General features: G+C 34.6%; 1 protein-coding gene and 2 pseudogenes across 1 annotated transcript; all 3 read right to left on the reverse strand.

The window, feature by feature from the left end:
* Positions 1-230: 230 nt before the first annotated feature.
* LOC149227177 (EID1-like F-box protein 2 pseudogene) lies at positions 231-982 on the reverse strand (annotated as a pseudogene).
* Positions 983-2,199: 1,217 nt separating this feature from the next.
* On the reverse strand, positions 2,200-2,953 carry LOC149227178 (EID1-like F-box protein 2 pseudogene; annotated as a pseudogene).
* A 7,722-nt stretch (positions 2,954-10,675) lies between these two features.
* Positions 10,676-11,852, reverse strand: LOC149227179 (uncharacterized). Its single transcript, XM_089375452.1, has 2 exons — positions 11,596-11,852; positions 10,676-11,514 (listed from the first exon to the last, which is right to left on the reverse strand). The coding sequence occupies exons 1-2, from the start codon at positions 11,719-11,721 to the stop codon at positions 10,933-10,935; spliced, it is 708 nt and encodes a 235-aa protein (XP_089231578.1). The 5' UTR covers positions 11,722-11,852; the 3' UTR covers positions 10,676-10,932.
* Between the last annotated feature and the right edge of the window lie 7,102 nt (positions 11,853-18,954).

An 18,954-nucleotide genomic window follows, 5' to 3' on the forward strand; every position in this document is an offset into this window, starting at 1 on the left:
TTTCTATTTAAAAACTATTTTCTCTGTATATCGACATTATGTGTCCTCCATCGAGCTAACATGATAACTCTACCACATGTACACCTTCTGAGTCGTTTGATTTCATCTATGCAGACACGTAGCTACCCTTCTTCAACTTAACAGATTTAATTGTTGCTTATGTCTAGGTGCAATAGAGAAATTCAACTACCAGCGAAAGGCAAAAGTTGGGAGAGAATCTGTTTCAGACATTAATCTTCTTTTGATGCAGTCTCAGAATCTGAGAGTGGTAAAAGTGTGAAAACACCAAGCAAGTGCCCATTAAGGCATACAAAATACTCAATCTGGTCTTCATAAGATCACAATCTTCTTTGCGCACTTTTAGGGATCATTTTGGCTTGAAACATGCTCCATACCTTGGCACGACAATATGCACAAATTTCTTTTGGATGCAGTTCTACATGTTTTTCAATCAGCATTTTCCTTACCTTTGATTTCCCAAAAGCTTTAAATACTCCTTAATATAATCCCACGTCACTGTCCTCTCCTTGGTCTAGATGCTCACAAGGATCTGTCGCATACAGAGTATCGCTTCTACACTGTGGTACAAGAAAACCCCTGCCAGATGTCCATGAAAATCTTGTTCTATATAAAAAGTGTCTTGTTATAGGCTTCAACTAGAAAACATTGCTACTATCAAAGCATCTTGAACAATAGATCATAAGCTTTCCGAGAGCACTCCAATTCCCATCAATGGTGCCATGAATACCTCCATCAAGGAGATCAGCTACCATTTTTGGTGCCCAGGACTTACAAAATCCTTCCATAGAACCCGTTTGGCTATGTCTTCAAACCATTTGCAAACACAAGCTATAGAACAAAGGACCCTAGGGTTCCAATTAAGAGATTTAAACACAAGCAACAACATTGTTTCGCTAAGGTGGCCATTGGCACTGCAAATACAAGAGCCTGAGTGTATGCAGTGAAATCTCTTTACCGTCATTGTTTAGGATATGTCCTTGCTAGCAATTAACTATCTAGACACCAAAGTGGAGCCGTAATGCTTATCTCAAAATGTGTGAAATAAACAATGGTGAAAAGTAAGTACTCTAGATAACAGCTTAGCTATTGATGTGTTGCACTTCCCAAATAATCCAATTTTGTGTCTCTCTAAAGTTTTAGACACCCCTTCAATCGGTTAATAGTTCCAAACGAGCATCCCATTGGCTCATCTTCAAACTGTTTACAAAGACACTGTCTGCTAGAAAGCATGGTGCTGAAATTTTGAACCTTGCATTTGGACATCATAGGAGTAGAAAAGCGATGAACCCTTATTCCATACAAATGATTTAGCTCAGCTAGAAACCTGAAACATGAACATCAATCGGTATATAAATCAATACAACTGATGGCCTTAGATTTCAATTTGTATTTCCTTCAAATACAAAAGTTTAGTTTCCTTTTATGTTATATTTAGTTGTTATTAAAGTTGAGATGGAATTGGATTAAATCCATATTTAAGTATTCAGAGTTACGCTGCTACGTCATGCACACATGGGGCGATTCTGAGAATCGCCGAGTGGAGGGGCGATTCTCACAATCGCCCCGCCACCAATGGAATATTCATAGTTAAACTGCTACGTCATGCGCACATGGGGCGATTCTCAGAATCGCCCCTCCACCCGATGATTCTTAGAATCGCCCCATGTGTGCATGACATAGCAGCTTAACTCTGGATTTAATCCAATTCCATTTCAATAAATTTAAATGCGTAATGTGAATCAACATAATGTCATGTGAAATATAGAGGTTAAGTACTTATCAATTTCATTTCACATGCATAACGATAACAAACCGACTGCACAATACATGCCACGAACGTGATATGCCATCGTCAATTTTGCACTTACATTGCATCTCTTTTTTTCTCTGGGAATCACTTTCTGAAAATCGACATTGTGTGTCCTCTTCTGAGTTAACATGACATTTTTTTCTATTTAAAAATGATTTTCTCTGTATATCGACATTATGTATCCTCCATCGAGCTAACATGATAACTCTACCACGTGTACACCTTCTGAGTCATTTGATTTCATCTATGCAGACACATAGCTGCCCTTCTTCAACTGAACAGATTTAACTGCCGCTTATGTCTAGGTGTAATAGAGAAATTCAACTACCAGCAAAAGGCAAAAGTTTGGAGAGAATCTGTTTCAGACATTAATCTTCTTTTGATGCAGTCTCAGAATCTGAGAGTGGTAAAAGTGTGCAGATGCCAAGCAAGTGCCCATTAAGGCATACAAAATACTCAATCTGGTCTTCATAAGATCACAATCTTCTGTGCGCACTTTTAGGGATCATTTTGGCTTGAAGCATGCTCCATACCTTGGCACGACAATATGGGCAAATTTCTTTTGGATGCAATTCTACATGTTTTTCAATCAGCGTTTTCCTTACCTTTGATTTCCCAAAAGCTTTAAATACTCCTTGAAATAATCCCACGTCACCATCCTCTCCTTGGTCTAGATGCTCACAAGGATCTGTCGCATACAGAGTATTGCTTCTGCACTGTGGTACAAGAAAACTCCTACCAGATGTCCGTGAAAATCTTGTTCTATATACAAAGTGTCTTGTTATAGGCTTCAACTGGAAAACATTGCTACTATCATAGCATCCTGAACAATAGATCATAAGCTTTCTGAGAGCACTCCAATTCCCATCAATGGTGCCATGACTACTTCCATCAAGGATATCAGCGAGCATTTTTGGTGCCCGGGACTTACAAAACTCCTTCCTGAGAACCCCATTTGGCTATGTCTTCAAACCATTTGCAAACACAAGCTATAGAACAAAGGACCCTAGGGTTCCAATTAAGAGATTTAAATACAAGCAACAACACTGTTTCGCTAAGGTGGCCATTGGCACTGCAAATACAGGAGCCTGAGTGTATGCAATGAAATCTCTTTACCGTCATTGTTTAGGATATGTCCTTGCTAGCAATTAACTATCTAGACACCAAGGTGGAGTCGTAAAGCTTATCTCAAAATGTGTGAATAAACAATGGTGAAAAGTAAGTACTCTGGATAACAGCTTAGCTATTGATGTGTTGCACTTCCCAAATAATCCAATTTTGTGTCTCTCTAAAGTTTTAGACACCCCTTCAATTGGTAATAGTTCCAAACGAGCATCCCATTGGCTCATCTTCAAACTGTTTACAAAGACATTGTCTGCTAGAAAGCATGACGCTGAACTTATGAACCTTGCATTTGGACATCATAGGAGTAGAAAAGCGATGAACCCTTATTCCATACAAATGATTTAGCTCAGCTAGAAACCTAAAACATGAACATCAATCGATATATAAATCAATACAACTGATGGCCTTAGATTTCAGTTTGTATTTCCTTCAAATACAAAAGTTTAGTTTCCTTTTTATGCTATATTTATATCTTCAGATACAAACTACCACAAATTGAAAGAACCCACATGAAAAGTGTAACACATGGTACTGCTCTATATTTTATGCTATATGGTAATGGAAACAAAATTGAAAAGAAACACCAGAACAACCCAAATCCACTTAAAAATTCTTTTGCTGGAATTTGAATTGTAAGTACCCTAGTTTCAGATAGAAATATGAAGGCTATAGACCACTTTTAGGTAAACAATGTTTTCCAACTAGATGATGAGACGCATTGTCACTATTTTGGGCCATACCCTTTTAGAAACAACAACCCAAACTAAATGATTAGTTATAAAGAATTAGAAATTTCACAAATATAGTAAACCAATATTAAGTGTGATTTATGGCCTTAAATGAATTTTGGAGGGTAAACTTTGAAATGCCATAGAACTGAAATTAGAAGTCAATAGAGTGTGTGAGGACCAATTATTGGATAGAGTTCTTGAGAAAATGCTCTTATAACATTAGAGTTAAACATGAGGCATCTTAGGTCAAGTGCCTAATGGTTAAGAGCATGTGTTTCCTCCTAAGAGGTCATAGGTTCAAAAACCATAAGGGGTTAGAGTAGGTATGCCTTCGTAGACAATAATCAAATCGTTGCGTGGAGGTGGGTCTCTTGTCCCACAAACAAGGGGGTTTCATACACCAATTTGGTGTCTGACTTGACTATTACCTTAAAATTGGATAATGAAATTAGGATATAAATTGTTAGAAATTCATAATCTATAAGGGTGAAAACATGGAGCTGGGTTACACTTTTTGGAAAGAGATGGCACGTTTGGATGAAAAAAATGATTGCTCAATTGAACCATTTTTAAGCACTCAATCGAGTTGTTTGAGCACTTGAATAATTTAACCCAATATTATTTAAGGGCTCGATTTAGCCATGTCTTTGCGGCAGCCAAATGAAGGAGATTGGGTTTTGGATCTATTTTCTAGCTCAAGTAAGTTTTATTATATATAATTAAATTTCAATATGTTATTTATTAATTTATATGTCATTGTACTAATTTACTTCATTATTTCTTTTGTGCTTGATAATTAGATACAACACTAGCATATTGCTTTCAAAAATGAAGAAATTGCATTGCAATTGAAAAAGATCCAATACAATGCAATTTCATTCAGCAAATAATTAATGCTCTTCAATTTCTTCCAGATGCAATGCAAGAAATTTTGGTTGAAGAAAGGGGACTTTAGTGAATCATGTGTGGAAAAAAAGGCAAAGGAACCCAAACCACCATTACATGGAATGTTTAGAAAGACATACATTGAGATATTCACAGACATCAAAGATCCATTAGAAGAAGAAAATGAGCAAAAGGAAACAAAAAATATTGTGGAAGAAGACAATGATGAAACTCTAAAGGACGAAGAGTTTGGATTACGTGACATTGTTGATTAAATTTAAGTTATGCTTGGAAATCAAGCTTTGCAATGTTTTGACTTTGACATTTTATGAGAAGAATAAACACTCAATTAAAGTTATTATGCATTCAATATTTGTAATATGTAATTTTCACATTAATTTTTAAGTTAATCATTATTTTTTGAAGAAAAAAATGATTATTATTATTTTTTTGACATAAAATTAAAAAAAAAAAAAAAAAAAAAAACAAAACAAAACAAAACTATTATTTAACCATTTTTAGTTAAAATTTTAATATAAAAATTGTGATTTTGACATGTCAATTTTAGAAAAAAAAATTATCAAAACGTGTAGTTTTTTAATTATTTTTTGTTGAAAATGGTTATTTTTATGTCCGTTGTTAAAAAATATTATTTTTTAGAAACAATTATTTCATGTGAATGGAAAAATTATTTAAGGATGTATAAATATTGAAAATTCAAAATATCAACCTTCTAGTTTAAAAATGCTAAAAAAAAAAAAAAAAAAAAAACTCACTACAAAAAAATTAAAATTAAAATAAAAAACAAGAAAATATGAAAAAAACGACGATTTCAAAAATTATTAAATTTACAAAATAATTATTTACATTTCATACATTAGAAAATTTAAAATCAAAAAATAAGTCTTTTAAAAAAAGGGTCTGATGCAGATATACCCACTTGCGTGAAAATCACTACCATTCTAAAACATAATGTACATTAAAAAAATTAAACTACCAAAAACTATGCTTTAAAAAAACATGTGTTTTGCATCACCCCTTTTTAAAATTAGGTCATTTTTTTGCTATCTCTACGAAACAAATAACAGTATCAGTTCCTGTTTCAAAGTTTACATTGTTATATGTGTATTACGAACCCGATAGATCCATTACAATACTCCTTAAAGAAATATCGCACCCATCGTATATCACAAGTCTTAAAGGGATGTCACGATAAAACCCCTGATTGCGATATGCAATGCGGACCCAATGGCACCACTATAATATAACTCAATAATATCGCATCCGTCTCATCGAGATTCATATTGCATGTCTTAAAGTGTGTCACTGCTCAATTACCGATTGCAATATGTACTGCGGACCCGATGGACCTATTACAACACGTTCTAAAGTTATATCGCGTCCGCCTCGACAAGAGTCATATCGCAAGTTGTTTAAGGGTCTACATGACCAAAATGCCGATTGTGATATATTATGTGGACCTGATAGCTCCATTAGAATACACCTTTATGAAGTATCATGTCTGAGTATCGGAAGACAGGAAAAACATAAAGGACTGTCACCATTGGATCGCCGATTGAGATAAGCCCTGTGGACCCAATGCATCACCGATTGCGATAAGAAGTGTGGACCCAATAAATTATCAAAGAAAGTTTATTGAAATATCACATTCGCTCCATCGACAAAAGGGGATAAAAAAAATGTTATGTAGACCTCTGAAGTTGGGATTGCAGGATTCTCAAGAAAATGCGATGCAATGCGATTGAAGCAATGATGTGACATGTGGTACCTCCTTGTGGGTGTAACCTCTCCTTTATGTGGTTTCCGTGAATAATCAAGTCTATGGTATACTTGATTGTAAAAAGATTTCCGACATATTTTTTAAATGCCACCTTATGCTCAAGTTAACCTCCCTCCAATAGACGTGACCTTTGGTCATTGGTCAAACTCGTATAAAAACAAGTTAAACCAATTAAATTTGGGTGTGGATGGTGGAGATTAATACACAAAGAAAAGTTCACAACTTGTGAACTTGAAACAAAGGAATCTAAAGGTCGAAGAAGCCGAAGGTCTAGCAAACACAAAAGGTGCAGAGGAATCCAAAGGTCGAAGCCGAAGGTCTAGCAGACGTCAAAGGTGCAGCAAAATCCAAAGGTCAAAGAGCCAAAGGTCTAGCACACACCAAAGGTGTAGCAGAAGCCGAAGGCCTAGCAAAAAGAGGGCACTAAAGGTGTAGCAAAATAAAAAGGCCTAGCAAAGAGAGGACGCCAAAGGTGTAGCAAAATAAGAAGGCCTAACCGAGAAAGGACATCGAAGGTCAAGCAAGCAAAGAGGAAGTTGAAGGTCAAGCGAGCAAAGAGGAAGCCAAAGTTCAAGCAAAAAAGGAGAAAGTTGAAGCTTCAGCGGAAGTCAAAGGTCAAACACTCTATTGACTGGGTTATTCTTTAAAGGATCAAACCTATAATAAATCTATGAAAGCACATCCCGCAATTTGTTAAAAAGACTGTATAAGACAATCACTTCTTAATTAAATACACAGTCTGAAGTTGCAATAGTCACTCCTTAAAAGTAGTACTCTTAAAGCAGTTACCGCAATAGTTAGAACAAAGGAGTAAAACAAAGAGTTGTTTGTGTACAGAACCTAGTACAATTCATTGTAGACAAATTGAAGTTGTGTGAAGACTATTCAATACCATGATGCATTAGTCATCATGAAGTAGCCTTGAAGTAAGTGATTGGGCAATATAAAGAGTTGTAAAGACTCTTTCATATGAAAACAAGTTTTCATCGATGATGTAACATGGAGACTACAGTGAAGTTGCAAATGGACAAAATTCAATGAAAAAATATTTGGAGACGAAAATTACTACCAAAAAACATATCTAAACAAAGAATAGCGATGGGTTGGTGCCTTAGAGGTTGGAGCCTTAAACAAACAAAGTAGGTGCCTTGAAGGATAGGGTTGGAGCCCTAGAAATATTGGCAAAAAACTAAGTCAAAGCCTGTACTAAAGAAGGGTTGGTGCCCTAGAAGTTGGAGCCTCACAAAAGCCCAAGTTGGTGCTTGGCAACAAGTTGGAGCCTAAGAGATTGAAGATTGGTGTCTTCATCAAAAGTTGAAGCCCTACGTTATTATACCTGATTCATTATAAAGATTATATTAATAAAAACATTTATTCCTATTACTCATTTTGTATTCTAAATATAATTGATTTATATTGTAAAAATAACAATTGAAAAAACAATATTGATTCACCCCCCTCTTAATATTTCCAACAATTGATATCAGAGCCAATACCTTCACTCGAACCCTAACAACTTGAAGGTTGATCAATTAGAACATAAATGGCAAAGCCAAGGAAGAAAGTCTCCAGCCAATACCTTCACTCGAACCCTAACAACTTGAAGGTTGATCAATTAGAACATAAATGGCAAAGCCAAGGAAGAAAGTCTCCAATCCTCCTAAAGATGTGTCTCCCTCAACCACTGAAGATGAAATCAATCAATTCATGAAAGCTCCATGGTTCAATGGAAACTTTGATATATGGGAAGCAAGAATGAAGAATTTTTTAAAAACTCAAGGCACTGAAATCTAGAAATCAGTGATTATTGATAACCAAATGAATGGAGAATCCAAGGAGTACAATGCAAAAGCGATAAAGGCAATCTTGAATGAACTACCAAATTCTATAAAAAACAATTTAAGAAAATGTTCGTCAATAAGTGTATATGGGACAAACATCATGATCTTCACTCAAAAGAAGCATTGACCATGACCACTAGCCAAAAAGATGATGGAAACCAAGAAGGAAACCTAAAACCCAACATAGAAGCTGAAAATAAGAATGATGACATAAAAGCTAAGGAAGAGCTAGAAGATGAAGAGAATAAAAAAGGTTTTAAAAAAGATCTCCTCACTAAACTTATGGCTACCACAAAAAAGATTATCACTCTGAAAAAAGAAAATGAAGAACTTAAGAAAAAAGCACTAGCTCATGACCAAGACCAACAAAAACTTGTTAATCAATAGAAAATATTCAAAAGACAATCACAAACTAGATATCAAAACCTGCTAGTAGAGAGAACTTGTAGAGATTATTTTTTTAAGAACACACAAAAGAAAAATGCCTCATCAAAAACATTATAGAAAGAAAACTGTTGGACAGTGGAATATAGCTTAGAGTGATGTTGGTCACTTATAAAAATAGCAAAAATGAGACACAATCTCTCACCATTTCATCTAAATGCAATGATGTTGAAATATTAAATGAAAGTGACATAAGGAGAAGCACAAAGATATAAATAAACTTGGATTTGAAGAAAGATAGCAAAAAAGTGGCATCTTCTCTTGATTTAGACTATGAAGACCTCTTAATTCTAACTATGAAGACAACAAAATTCAAATTGCAGAAACATAAAAACTTGAACATTTAGTGTATGACTATTTGGAATTTACTTGGAAGCATTGAAATGGAGCATCACACTAAACCAATTTTTAAAATGCCACATGATAGGAAGAATAGTTTGATAAAGGAAGTCCTTGTGCACTCCTTTACCATTGATGTCAAAAGAGAAAAGAAAAAAAATATTGCCATCAATGACAAGGAGGAAATTGTTGATCTAATTCTCAATTGTGATATACAATGCAATGACAAAAAGGAAATTGTTGATCTAGATTGTCACTCAATTGTGATATACAATGCGAACTTAATGGCACCACTATAATATAGCTCAATAATCACATGTCTTAAAGTTTGTCATCGCCCAACCACCAATTACAATATGTACTGCGAGCAATGGACCTACTACAACACATTCTAAAATTATATTGCGTCCACGTCGACAAGAGTCATATTACAAGTTGTCACATTCTAAAATTATATTGCGTCCACGTCGACAAGAGTCATATTACAAGTTGTTTAAGGGTTGACATGGGCAAAACATTGATTGTGATATATTATGTGGACCCAACAACTCCATTAGAATACACTTTTATGAAGTATCACATCCGAGTATTGGAAGACATGCAAAACAAAAGGCTCTCAACGTTGGAACGTCGATTGAGATAAGACATGTGAACCAATGCATCATTGATTGCGATAAAAAGTGTGAACCCGATAAATTAAAACCTTAAACTCTATATATAAAATAAAAACACTTACAAGCATCATCTATGTTTGCTTTATATATAAATTATAAATTAAAGCTAATAAAAGCACTTACAAGCATCATCCCTTCCTACAATATTTATGTTTGAAATGTTTATAAAAATTAAATAAATATCAAACCATTTATCAAGATTGTAATCCAAAAGATTAAAAAAACCCAAGATTATACAACAGCAAAAAGCATTTAATATAAATAAAAACCTTAAGTATTTAATATAAATTAAATACCTTAAACTCTATATATAGTATAAAAACACTTACAAACATCATCCCTTCCTACAATGTTTGATGTTTAAAATGCTTATAAGAATTAAATATTTTGAAAACTTTATTGTGCTTTTTTAATAAATAAATAAAAATATCCGTACTATATATGTATAATAAAAACACTTACAAGCATCATCGCTTCCTATGTTGTGATGTTTAAAATGCTTATAAGAACTAAATATTTTGAAAACTTTATCGTGTTTTTTTAATAAAGAATATCCATACTATATATCTATAATATATTTTAAAGATACCTCATCGATTAAAAAATTAATATTACAATAGTTGTTTTACCATAATATCAACTTCATTGATAAGTAATAAATCATCTCCAATGAGAAGTAACAAATCATCATGTCTTACAAAACAAAAACAAAAACTTATAAAAGTAATTACAGATTAAAGCACATCTCACATTTGAATATGTGATTATAGATTAGCACTTGAATATGCAAGACACACTCTAATCATCGTGCATTGAGAACTAATGGTGAATACCTTAATAGATTGTAATTACATTATAGCAAATAGATTCTTTCATTTGCCTAATGATCACAAAACTTCCCAATATCCATATCTCGTTTTTAATTAATAATATACCATTGCAAGAGCTTTGCCAACCACAGTAAAATCCAGATATTCCATCTGGCCCACAAATATACAAATATCTTTGCAACGAAAACCACAAGCATTCGGCTTACACACAGCCATTAATGATCTTTATAATGATAATAATCTACCAACAGTTTGGTACAGGGCAGAGCAATCATCCAGTTGGTTTTGACTGAATGATAATACAACTCTAATAAATACGTCAACCCATTTCTACTTCTTGATGTCAATTCTATTTAACATTAATTTCTAATTACAGTTCAGTCAATTCAAATATCAGATTTGCTTGCAGTTAGACATGTAACCGCCCTACCTCATTTCTTGGCCTTCTTTGCAGCAGGGGCCGCTTTCTTCGGCTTCAGAGAAGCTGCCCTCTTAACAGCCTTGGCAGGGGCGAGCTTCTTGGGCTTCGGTAGCGCCACCTTCTTCACAGCCTTGGCAGGAACAACCCTCTTGGCTGGAACTGTCTTCTCCACAGGCGCCGCCTCTTTACCAGGCGCTGCTGGCTTCTCTACCTTCTTAGGGGTCGTTGCAGGCTTCGGCTTGGAGACTTTGGGAGCCTTGGCTGCTTTGGCGAGGGTTTTGGAGGGCTTCAAACCCTTCTTGGGCCCAGGGGTTGCCATGGGCTTAGCTGCGAGCTTCTTGACCGGGGCTTTAGCCTTTACAGGCTTGGCCGCCTTCGGCTTCACAGGCTTCCTCAGTTCCTCCGAAAGCTTGAAGGAGTTCTTGACCTTGGTGAGCTTGCCGGATTTGGCAAGATTTCTCAGCTGAACTGCTAGCAGCTTCTTGAAATTGGCAGGGAGTTGGGACTGGTACTTGCTGCCAATATAGGCTGCTATGGCATACTGGCTAGACCCGGTTCTCTCCTTCAAAGAAGTAATCGCCTCCGTGCTCATCTGCAAGAAAAAAGGGAAATTGAAACCCCTGCATTCAAAATCTAATGTGAGAAAAACATTTCAGCGGCCAAGAATTGAAACCTGCAAATATGTGGGATGAGAAGGTAGCGGTTTCGATCCCTTGGAAGCCCTCGGCTTCTTTTCTTTGACAGCGTTGCTGACTACAGGCTTTGCAGTTGTCTGAGCTGAAGCCATCGTTAATACCATCAAATTGCCGAAGAACTACAATAAAAATGACACCAAGAAACAAAAAAACAAGATCTTCACAGACAAATCGAAACTAGTAACACAAATCGAGAGACAAAACCGTTCGAACTTCGGATGATAGAAATTGGATTGTTATTGCTGGTCATATATAGGGGGGAAGGCGAGGGTAACTGAAGATGCTCACCGCTCCCTGGGTGGGCGGCACGTCTACGGCTCATCTTTTCGCCATGCAGTTCATCCGACGGTCGTGAGTGGGCCGACCATCCTCCCACGGATCGAATTTTCAAAGAAATTCTCAACAAGAAATCTCACGGTACTCGACGCAACCTTACAACTTTTTGTCTTAAATAATGATATAAAATTTTATTAAAAAGAAATCTTATCAACTTTGCCTGGGATGCTTGAAACATATATACCTTACCCAAAAGAGGTGGTCAACGTTCCTTTAGAATGAGAAGCATACAAGTAAATTCAGTGGTTTCTTTCTAGATTAAAAATATATTTTTCTTTGAACTTAGTTTTATGTAAAAATATATAAAAATATTTTTAGTTAATTAAATTTATTTTTTAAATAATAATAAAATATAAATTAATTAGATTATTTTGATGATTGAAACGTTAAATTGATATTCAAATATTATTGTATGACTTTAAATTTTATTGCTACATAATTTTGAGTTTCAAAGAATATCTTACTTTACAAATAATTTAAAAAATAAAAAGCTTAATGACACTAATATATATATATAATAATAATAATAAAAATCATAAATTACATTTTCTCTTCATCTTTTTCATCTAAAATTCTTTTTCTTGATACCTCTTTTATCTTTAAAATTTTCCCGAAAGTATTATCAATGTTATTTTTGTTATTTCTTCTTTCATATGAAAGATACAACATCTTTAGCATTTCTTTATACATAATATTCATTTAAAATGTGTCATTAATATTATGAGATTGGTGAATTAAATTTCCATTAATTTTTTTTAATAAATACATATTATTTATATTTTTTTATTTAAACTAAATTCTTACCAATAACATGTTAAATTTTTAATGAAAAATTAGTTTATATATATATATATATATATATAGCTGAATTGAACAAAGATGTTTTATTAGATTGTATTTACAACAAGTGTGTGCTTTTAGCAATGTATCTTTTCTAATCACTTACACCATCCTCCTTAATAGATTGTGTGGTCAATTGTCAATGGAGATTATGATTGGATGAAAAGATCTACTAGGTTTTCATATGCATGAGATTTAGGGTTATGCAAGGTGAAGAGCAACAATGTCAAAGGAGACAAAAGGATAGAAAACATGTAATTTGGATTATTATTAGGATGACCGAGGGCCAACAAATATGGACCAATTTGTCATATTACACACCTAGAGACATGTCAAATTCTCAAAGGTCATATTGCTTAGGGTTCCAACCATTGGAGGACTTGGACATTGTGGCCATCATAGGTGAAACGGAAAAATATTTAGCTTACCAATGTATGAGGGTTCATGCTCCATAGAGGGATGAGGTGATGGGATTGGATGATGTTACTCATGAGGTTCTTTAATGCAAGGTAAGTATATCACTTATGATGCATGTCAAATTAGATATGGATGATCCTTGTACTTTAATCCATGGGATAAGAAAGGACATGGGGTTAATTCGCCCTCATAATGGCGTTGAAACTACTTTTCCTCTAGTCAATACATGCAAAGATTTCAAAACCTTCTCTGATAGCGAAACTACAAGAAATTAAGTTTTAATTAAGCTTAGGCTTATTGGATAATTATTGGAACTCATACACTTGAGTGAGCCCTCAAATGCCATTTTAGAGTGTTTAGGATCATAGAACCTGGAGGGAATGAGGAAACATAAGCAACATGGAGATTATGATTGGATGAAAAGATCTACTAGGTTTTCATATGCATGAGATTTAGGGTTATGCAAGGTGAAGAGCAACTGTGGCAAAGGAGACAAAAGGACAAGAAATATATAATTTGGATTATTAGGATGACTCGAGGGCCAACAAATATGGACCAATTTGTCATATTACACACCTAGATACATGTCAGATTCTCAAAGGTCATATTGCTTAGGGTTGCAACCATTGGAGGACTTGGACATAATGGCCATCATAGGTGAAATGGAAAACCATTTAGCTTACCAATGTATGAGGGTTCATGCTCCATAGAGGGATGAGGTAATGGGATTGGATGATGTTACTCATGAGGTTCTTTAATGCAAGGTAAGTATATCACTTATGATGCATGTCAAATTAGATATGGATGATCCTTGTACTTTAATCCATGGGATAAGAAAGGACATGGGGTTAATTCGGCCTCATAATGGCATTGAAACTACTTTTCCTCTAGTCAATACATGCAAAGATTTCAAAACCCTCTCTTATTGCGAAACTACACGAAATTAAGTTTTAATTAAGCTTAGGCTTATTGGATGATTATTAGAACTCATACATTTGAGTGAGCCCTCAAACCCCATTTTAGATTATTTAGGATCATAGAACCTGGAGGGAATGAGGAAACATAAGCAACATAAATGTGTTAAAAAATTGCAAGATCCTATCAACCTAAAATTGGGAAGAAAGTTTGGGCTCAATGAAATTACAAACTCTTGTGGGATTTGGCACTCATAAATTAGTTTCGAAGTAGAAGGATGAGCATTGAATTGCTAGAAGTATGAACTAAATACAACTTTGAGCGTAATTTCAATTACAATCCTCAACCATGACCCCAACAAAAGGGTGGATGGTTTGGGTCTTCAAGATTATTGGAGAGGTTGATAAAATTCTTTATCAACAATGGAAGTGGGGTTCACAACTAATTTTTCTAAAAAATTAGCATATACACTTCAGTGCTTGATCTACTCAAGTGGATACCCTCCCAACTTGGGTCAGACTCTAAGGGTCCTTCGAATTCTATGTTAAAAGGAAGTGTTTGAGGAAACAAGGAATGACCACAACATCTTTTATAAAGTTTATTTGTCTTTTCACAACTCAAGGTATTTTGGATTGGCTTGTATACATGTAGCTCTATAGATGAGTAAGGCATTGGAAATGACTATGACAACAAAAAATTGTGTAAACTTATTTAATTTGACCTTAAACTATGAAAGTACACCTTTTAGGTGTGGTGTGGGTGATGTCATAGTTACAGGCACCTAGTCACTAATTGTATATATCCAACTTATATAAATATGTGGGCTTAGGAGTAGTCGAGAGATATGGAGGAGGGAAAACAAGGAATAGTCCAAAAGTCAAGTACAAAGGAGAATTTGTGAGATAAGATGACTTTCGGATGTCCTTCCAATTGTGCCACCTCTCATTCATATTCATAGTATAAAGGATCCCCAGTTAGATGAGAAATCCCTAAAATGGTCCTTTACAAACTTGAGTATAGCACCAAATACTTTAGAGACATCTTATGATTAACCTTCTTTGGAACCCTCAAAATATAATCTCACCACTAGGAACAAAGGTACTCTTGAATTCCCAAGTAATGTTGTCAGAGTTTAGGATTCATTGAAGAGAGAGGTCAAAAAGCACATTAAAGGGGAAGGAAGTCCTATAAGTCACTAGCCCAAAAACAAGCAATTTCAAAAATCAAATGTGGGAAACAATTGTCATTAATAGGGGCTCTTAGAGAAAATCCTGCCTAATGAGGGTTTTAAATGATTTCTTTTGTCATAAATTGCTAAGGGGTGGCCAAATCCTCAAAAAAATTGTCTCTAAAGAGACTACAAGAGATAACAAACCCATCTATCATCTTATTGCAAGAAATTATCATTTGTGGGGAGAAAATCACTCGAGAACTTTAAAAAATGATAGGTAGTTGGGAATCCAATTATTGATGCCATTGTGAGGTCATGGGAGTAAGGGGGACTCTTATGTGGAAGAAATGTTCATTTACCCTTACTAACTCATGATATTTTACAACAAGTATGGTGGCATCCCTCTTCTCTCTAGATATGATAAAAGATACTGCTAGTTTGAATGTTTATGCACCTTATATGAACAGAGTGGAGTATTGGGATAATTTCTTCAAAATGGATTGTGCACAAACTAGTTTATATGTGATGGGGTGAGGCTTAAATTTTACTCTAGGAGATGTAGAAGTGTACTAGATGTACAAGTGGACTGCCTTTATGGTTATTTTGTAAAAAGGTTGGTAGAAGTAGGATTGTTCGATTTTGAACTTACCAAATTGACTCCATCCTAAGGAGCAAGAGATCGTGAGAGGCTCATATTAAAATAGGTGTGGTTGCTTGTTTATTTTTGAAGAATTACATGATGGTGTCATTTAGGTTAAACTATTGATCTCCTTAGGGACGAAGTCTAACCATAATATAGTAATTTTAGAAGTAGCTTGTCCTACACAAGAGAAACAAGGCAATCATGTTAAATTGAACATAAAATTCTTGAAAGAGGAGGAGTTTGTAAAAAATGTCAAAGTTGTATACAAACCTTATGTTAGAAACTTAATAGAATCTTCTCCCATATGATTTCGCTAGAACTTGAAAGAAGGAAAAAAGGTAGTTGCACATAAGAGACAAAAAGTTAAAAGATGATAGAACTCTTAAGGAAGTGGAAGATGCCTTGGCACCACATTATAATAGTGAGAGTTTTAGTTATATGATTGAGGAATATAAACATGAGGTAATGATACTAGAAGACAAAATATGACATATCCTTATGTGTTTACTTATGTTCCATGTTGGTTTTAGAGTTCCTCTTTAACCAAGGATACTTAGGGAAGAAATTTGGGCTTATAGTAAAAAACAATCTAGAGGGCATTGGTATTTCTCTTTCCTATGAATTTTTAGTCCCCTCTATCTAAGGCTACTTGACTATGTTCCTATTCTCCCCTAGCATTTAGAAGCTACTACCTCTACATTGCATCATTTCCTCAGATTTTCTATCCTACATAAATTTCAACTTTAAAGATGATAAGAGGGAATAAGACCAAAGACCAAGATAAGGAAAAACAAATGTCTAGTAGAAGGTGCAAAACCAACACCAAAAGCTTCCCTCCCTAGGAAGCTCCTTGCTACATCACTAGAGTTGAGAAGGAATCCTAAATATGTTGAAAACAACAACAAGAAATGATAAAAATATAAGTGCCAAAAATAGCACTGCTATAAATAGCAGTTCGGTACCAGTGTTGGACATAGCAACAAGGAATGAAAAATGGAAGTGCTAAAAATAGCATTTCGGGATGGATTCCAATTTTAGTTAGTCCCTTAACTAAAATTGAGAAGTAAAATTCGAATTTGATTAGCAGTTGTTTGTAAAATAATTAATTGATTCATCTTGAGTTAATTAGTTGGAGAAAATCAAACATGGAGTCTATGTGAAGATATGCAATAGTTTCTCCATTGATTGAGGAAGTTATCCCTTGATTAAAGGAGATCAGGATGAGTTGTACTTTGAGTTGTAATTACTTAGTTCTCCATTGATTGAGGAATTTATCCCTTGATTAAAGGCGATCAGGATGAGTTGTACTTTGAGTTGTAATTAGTTAGCTTAGTTATTTGAGTTAAGTCCAGTTAGATTAGTTCAAATAGTTTGTTGAACTAATTGTGAGTTTAGTTAGTTAATGCTTGCATGCATGTAACTGCTGCTCTCCAGATAACTGAATATTCTCTCATAAATAACTCATGCATGTCAGTTCAGTCAGAGACCTATTGAGATCAGAGGAAGGGACAATGTACTATCAGTTGGAGGATTCTTCCTATATAGGAAACTCATCCATGCAGAAGGAATTATCTCCTTCAGGACTGCACAGTTACTTTTGAGTTTAATGTGTTGTGTGAGAGGTAAATTCACACAGGTGGCAGCATTGGACCCCAGGAGAAACTGTGCAAGGAAATAGGAGGCTTGGAGGGCAGAGGAGAAGGTTTGTGAGAAGCCTTTGCCCGTCTATGAGCAGCAGAGGGATTGTACAGAGCGTAGGATAGCTTGTGAGCTAATGCTTTGTGTAATCCGGACATATTTCCACTTGTATGATAATACAAAGATCGGGGTTTTAGGCTGAGGCTTTCCCCAGAGTATTCTTTTGTGTTCATGTGTGATTCCTTTCTCATTCTTTGTTATATGTGTTCTAATTGATCTTTCTCATAGTCGATTAAGCTTCCGCAAGTTTGTTGTAGAAGTAGATCTAGTATTTTGCTTTAGTATATTGCATAATCTGTTGATCTACAGTGAGAAATTCTACAAAATACCAACTAGGTATTTTCACACTAAGGTCCATGCTCAAATTAAAGTGGAAATATACCAAACAAAAACATCAATTAAGAAGAAAAGAAAAAGAATATCTAATGAACAAATTGATGAAATTTTTGAAGGATGGATTCCAAATCCAAGATTCTTTAGAACTAGGGATATGAAGATTTTTAGGCTTACTTAATCGTATTAGATGAACAACGATTTTATTAATGGAGAAAAGGGGCCCACAACAACAAGTCAAACTTCACAAACTTGAATTAATGGAAATAAAAAATTCAAGGAAATATTTAAAATAGTATATAGTGTTAACATTGAAGTTTCATCACCTCATATAATGGCCATTGATACAATTGAAACCGAGGAAGAGTATCCAAGCTCAATTCCTAATCAATCTAATCATATCCTCATCCAAGAAAGTCCTTTTCCTCTTCCTAGATATTAAAAGGGGACTATTGAAATGCAAATAATCCAACTAGAAAAAACTTTGCTTTTCCTAATGTTTAATATGGGACTACCACTCTTTCATCTAATTTATATGTTATGTTAAAAGGCTTCTAAGAGACACAATTATATCTCTATATATTATTGACTATAGATTGATAAGAATGCACAAAGTTGATTGTTAGAAATCCTTTTTACTAATTGCGGTGATAGACGTTCCTCAAAGAAAAGCACATCACCCACGAGGGCTTCATTACAGACGCAATACCATAGCACGTGGGTTCATATTAGGGGATATATAATGAGGGGAAATTGACATAATATATTGGGGGATATATAGGGGGTAAAAGGTTTTTATATTGACAGGTATAAAAAATGGAGCTCAAAGTTAATGAAAAAATATAAAGGGGTATAAAAAATGTTAATGAAGAAATGGATACCTACAATATCTAGTAAAAGTAGGGGTTTTTTAAATCGGGGAGGTGTATTGGGTTTATATTGGTAGGTGGTTAAATAATATGATTTTTAGAAGTATTTTCCAAT

The sequence above is a fragment of the Pinus tabuliformis genome, chromosome J (assembly GCF_031772625.1).
Source record: "Pinus tabuliformis cultivar Carrire ecotype Pingquan chromosome J, CPIR1, whole genome shotgun sequence".
Lineage (NCBI taxonomy): Eukaryota > Viridiplantae > Streptophyta > Pinopsida > Pinales > Pinaceae > Pinus > Pinus tabuliformis.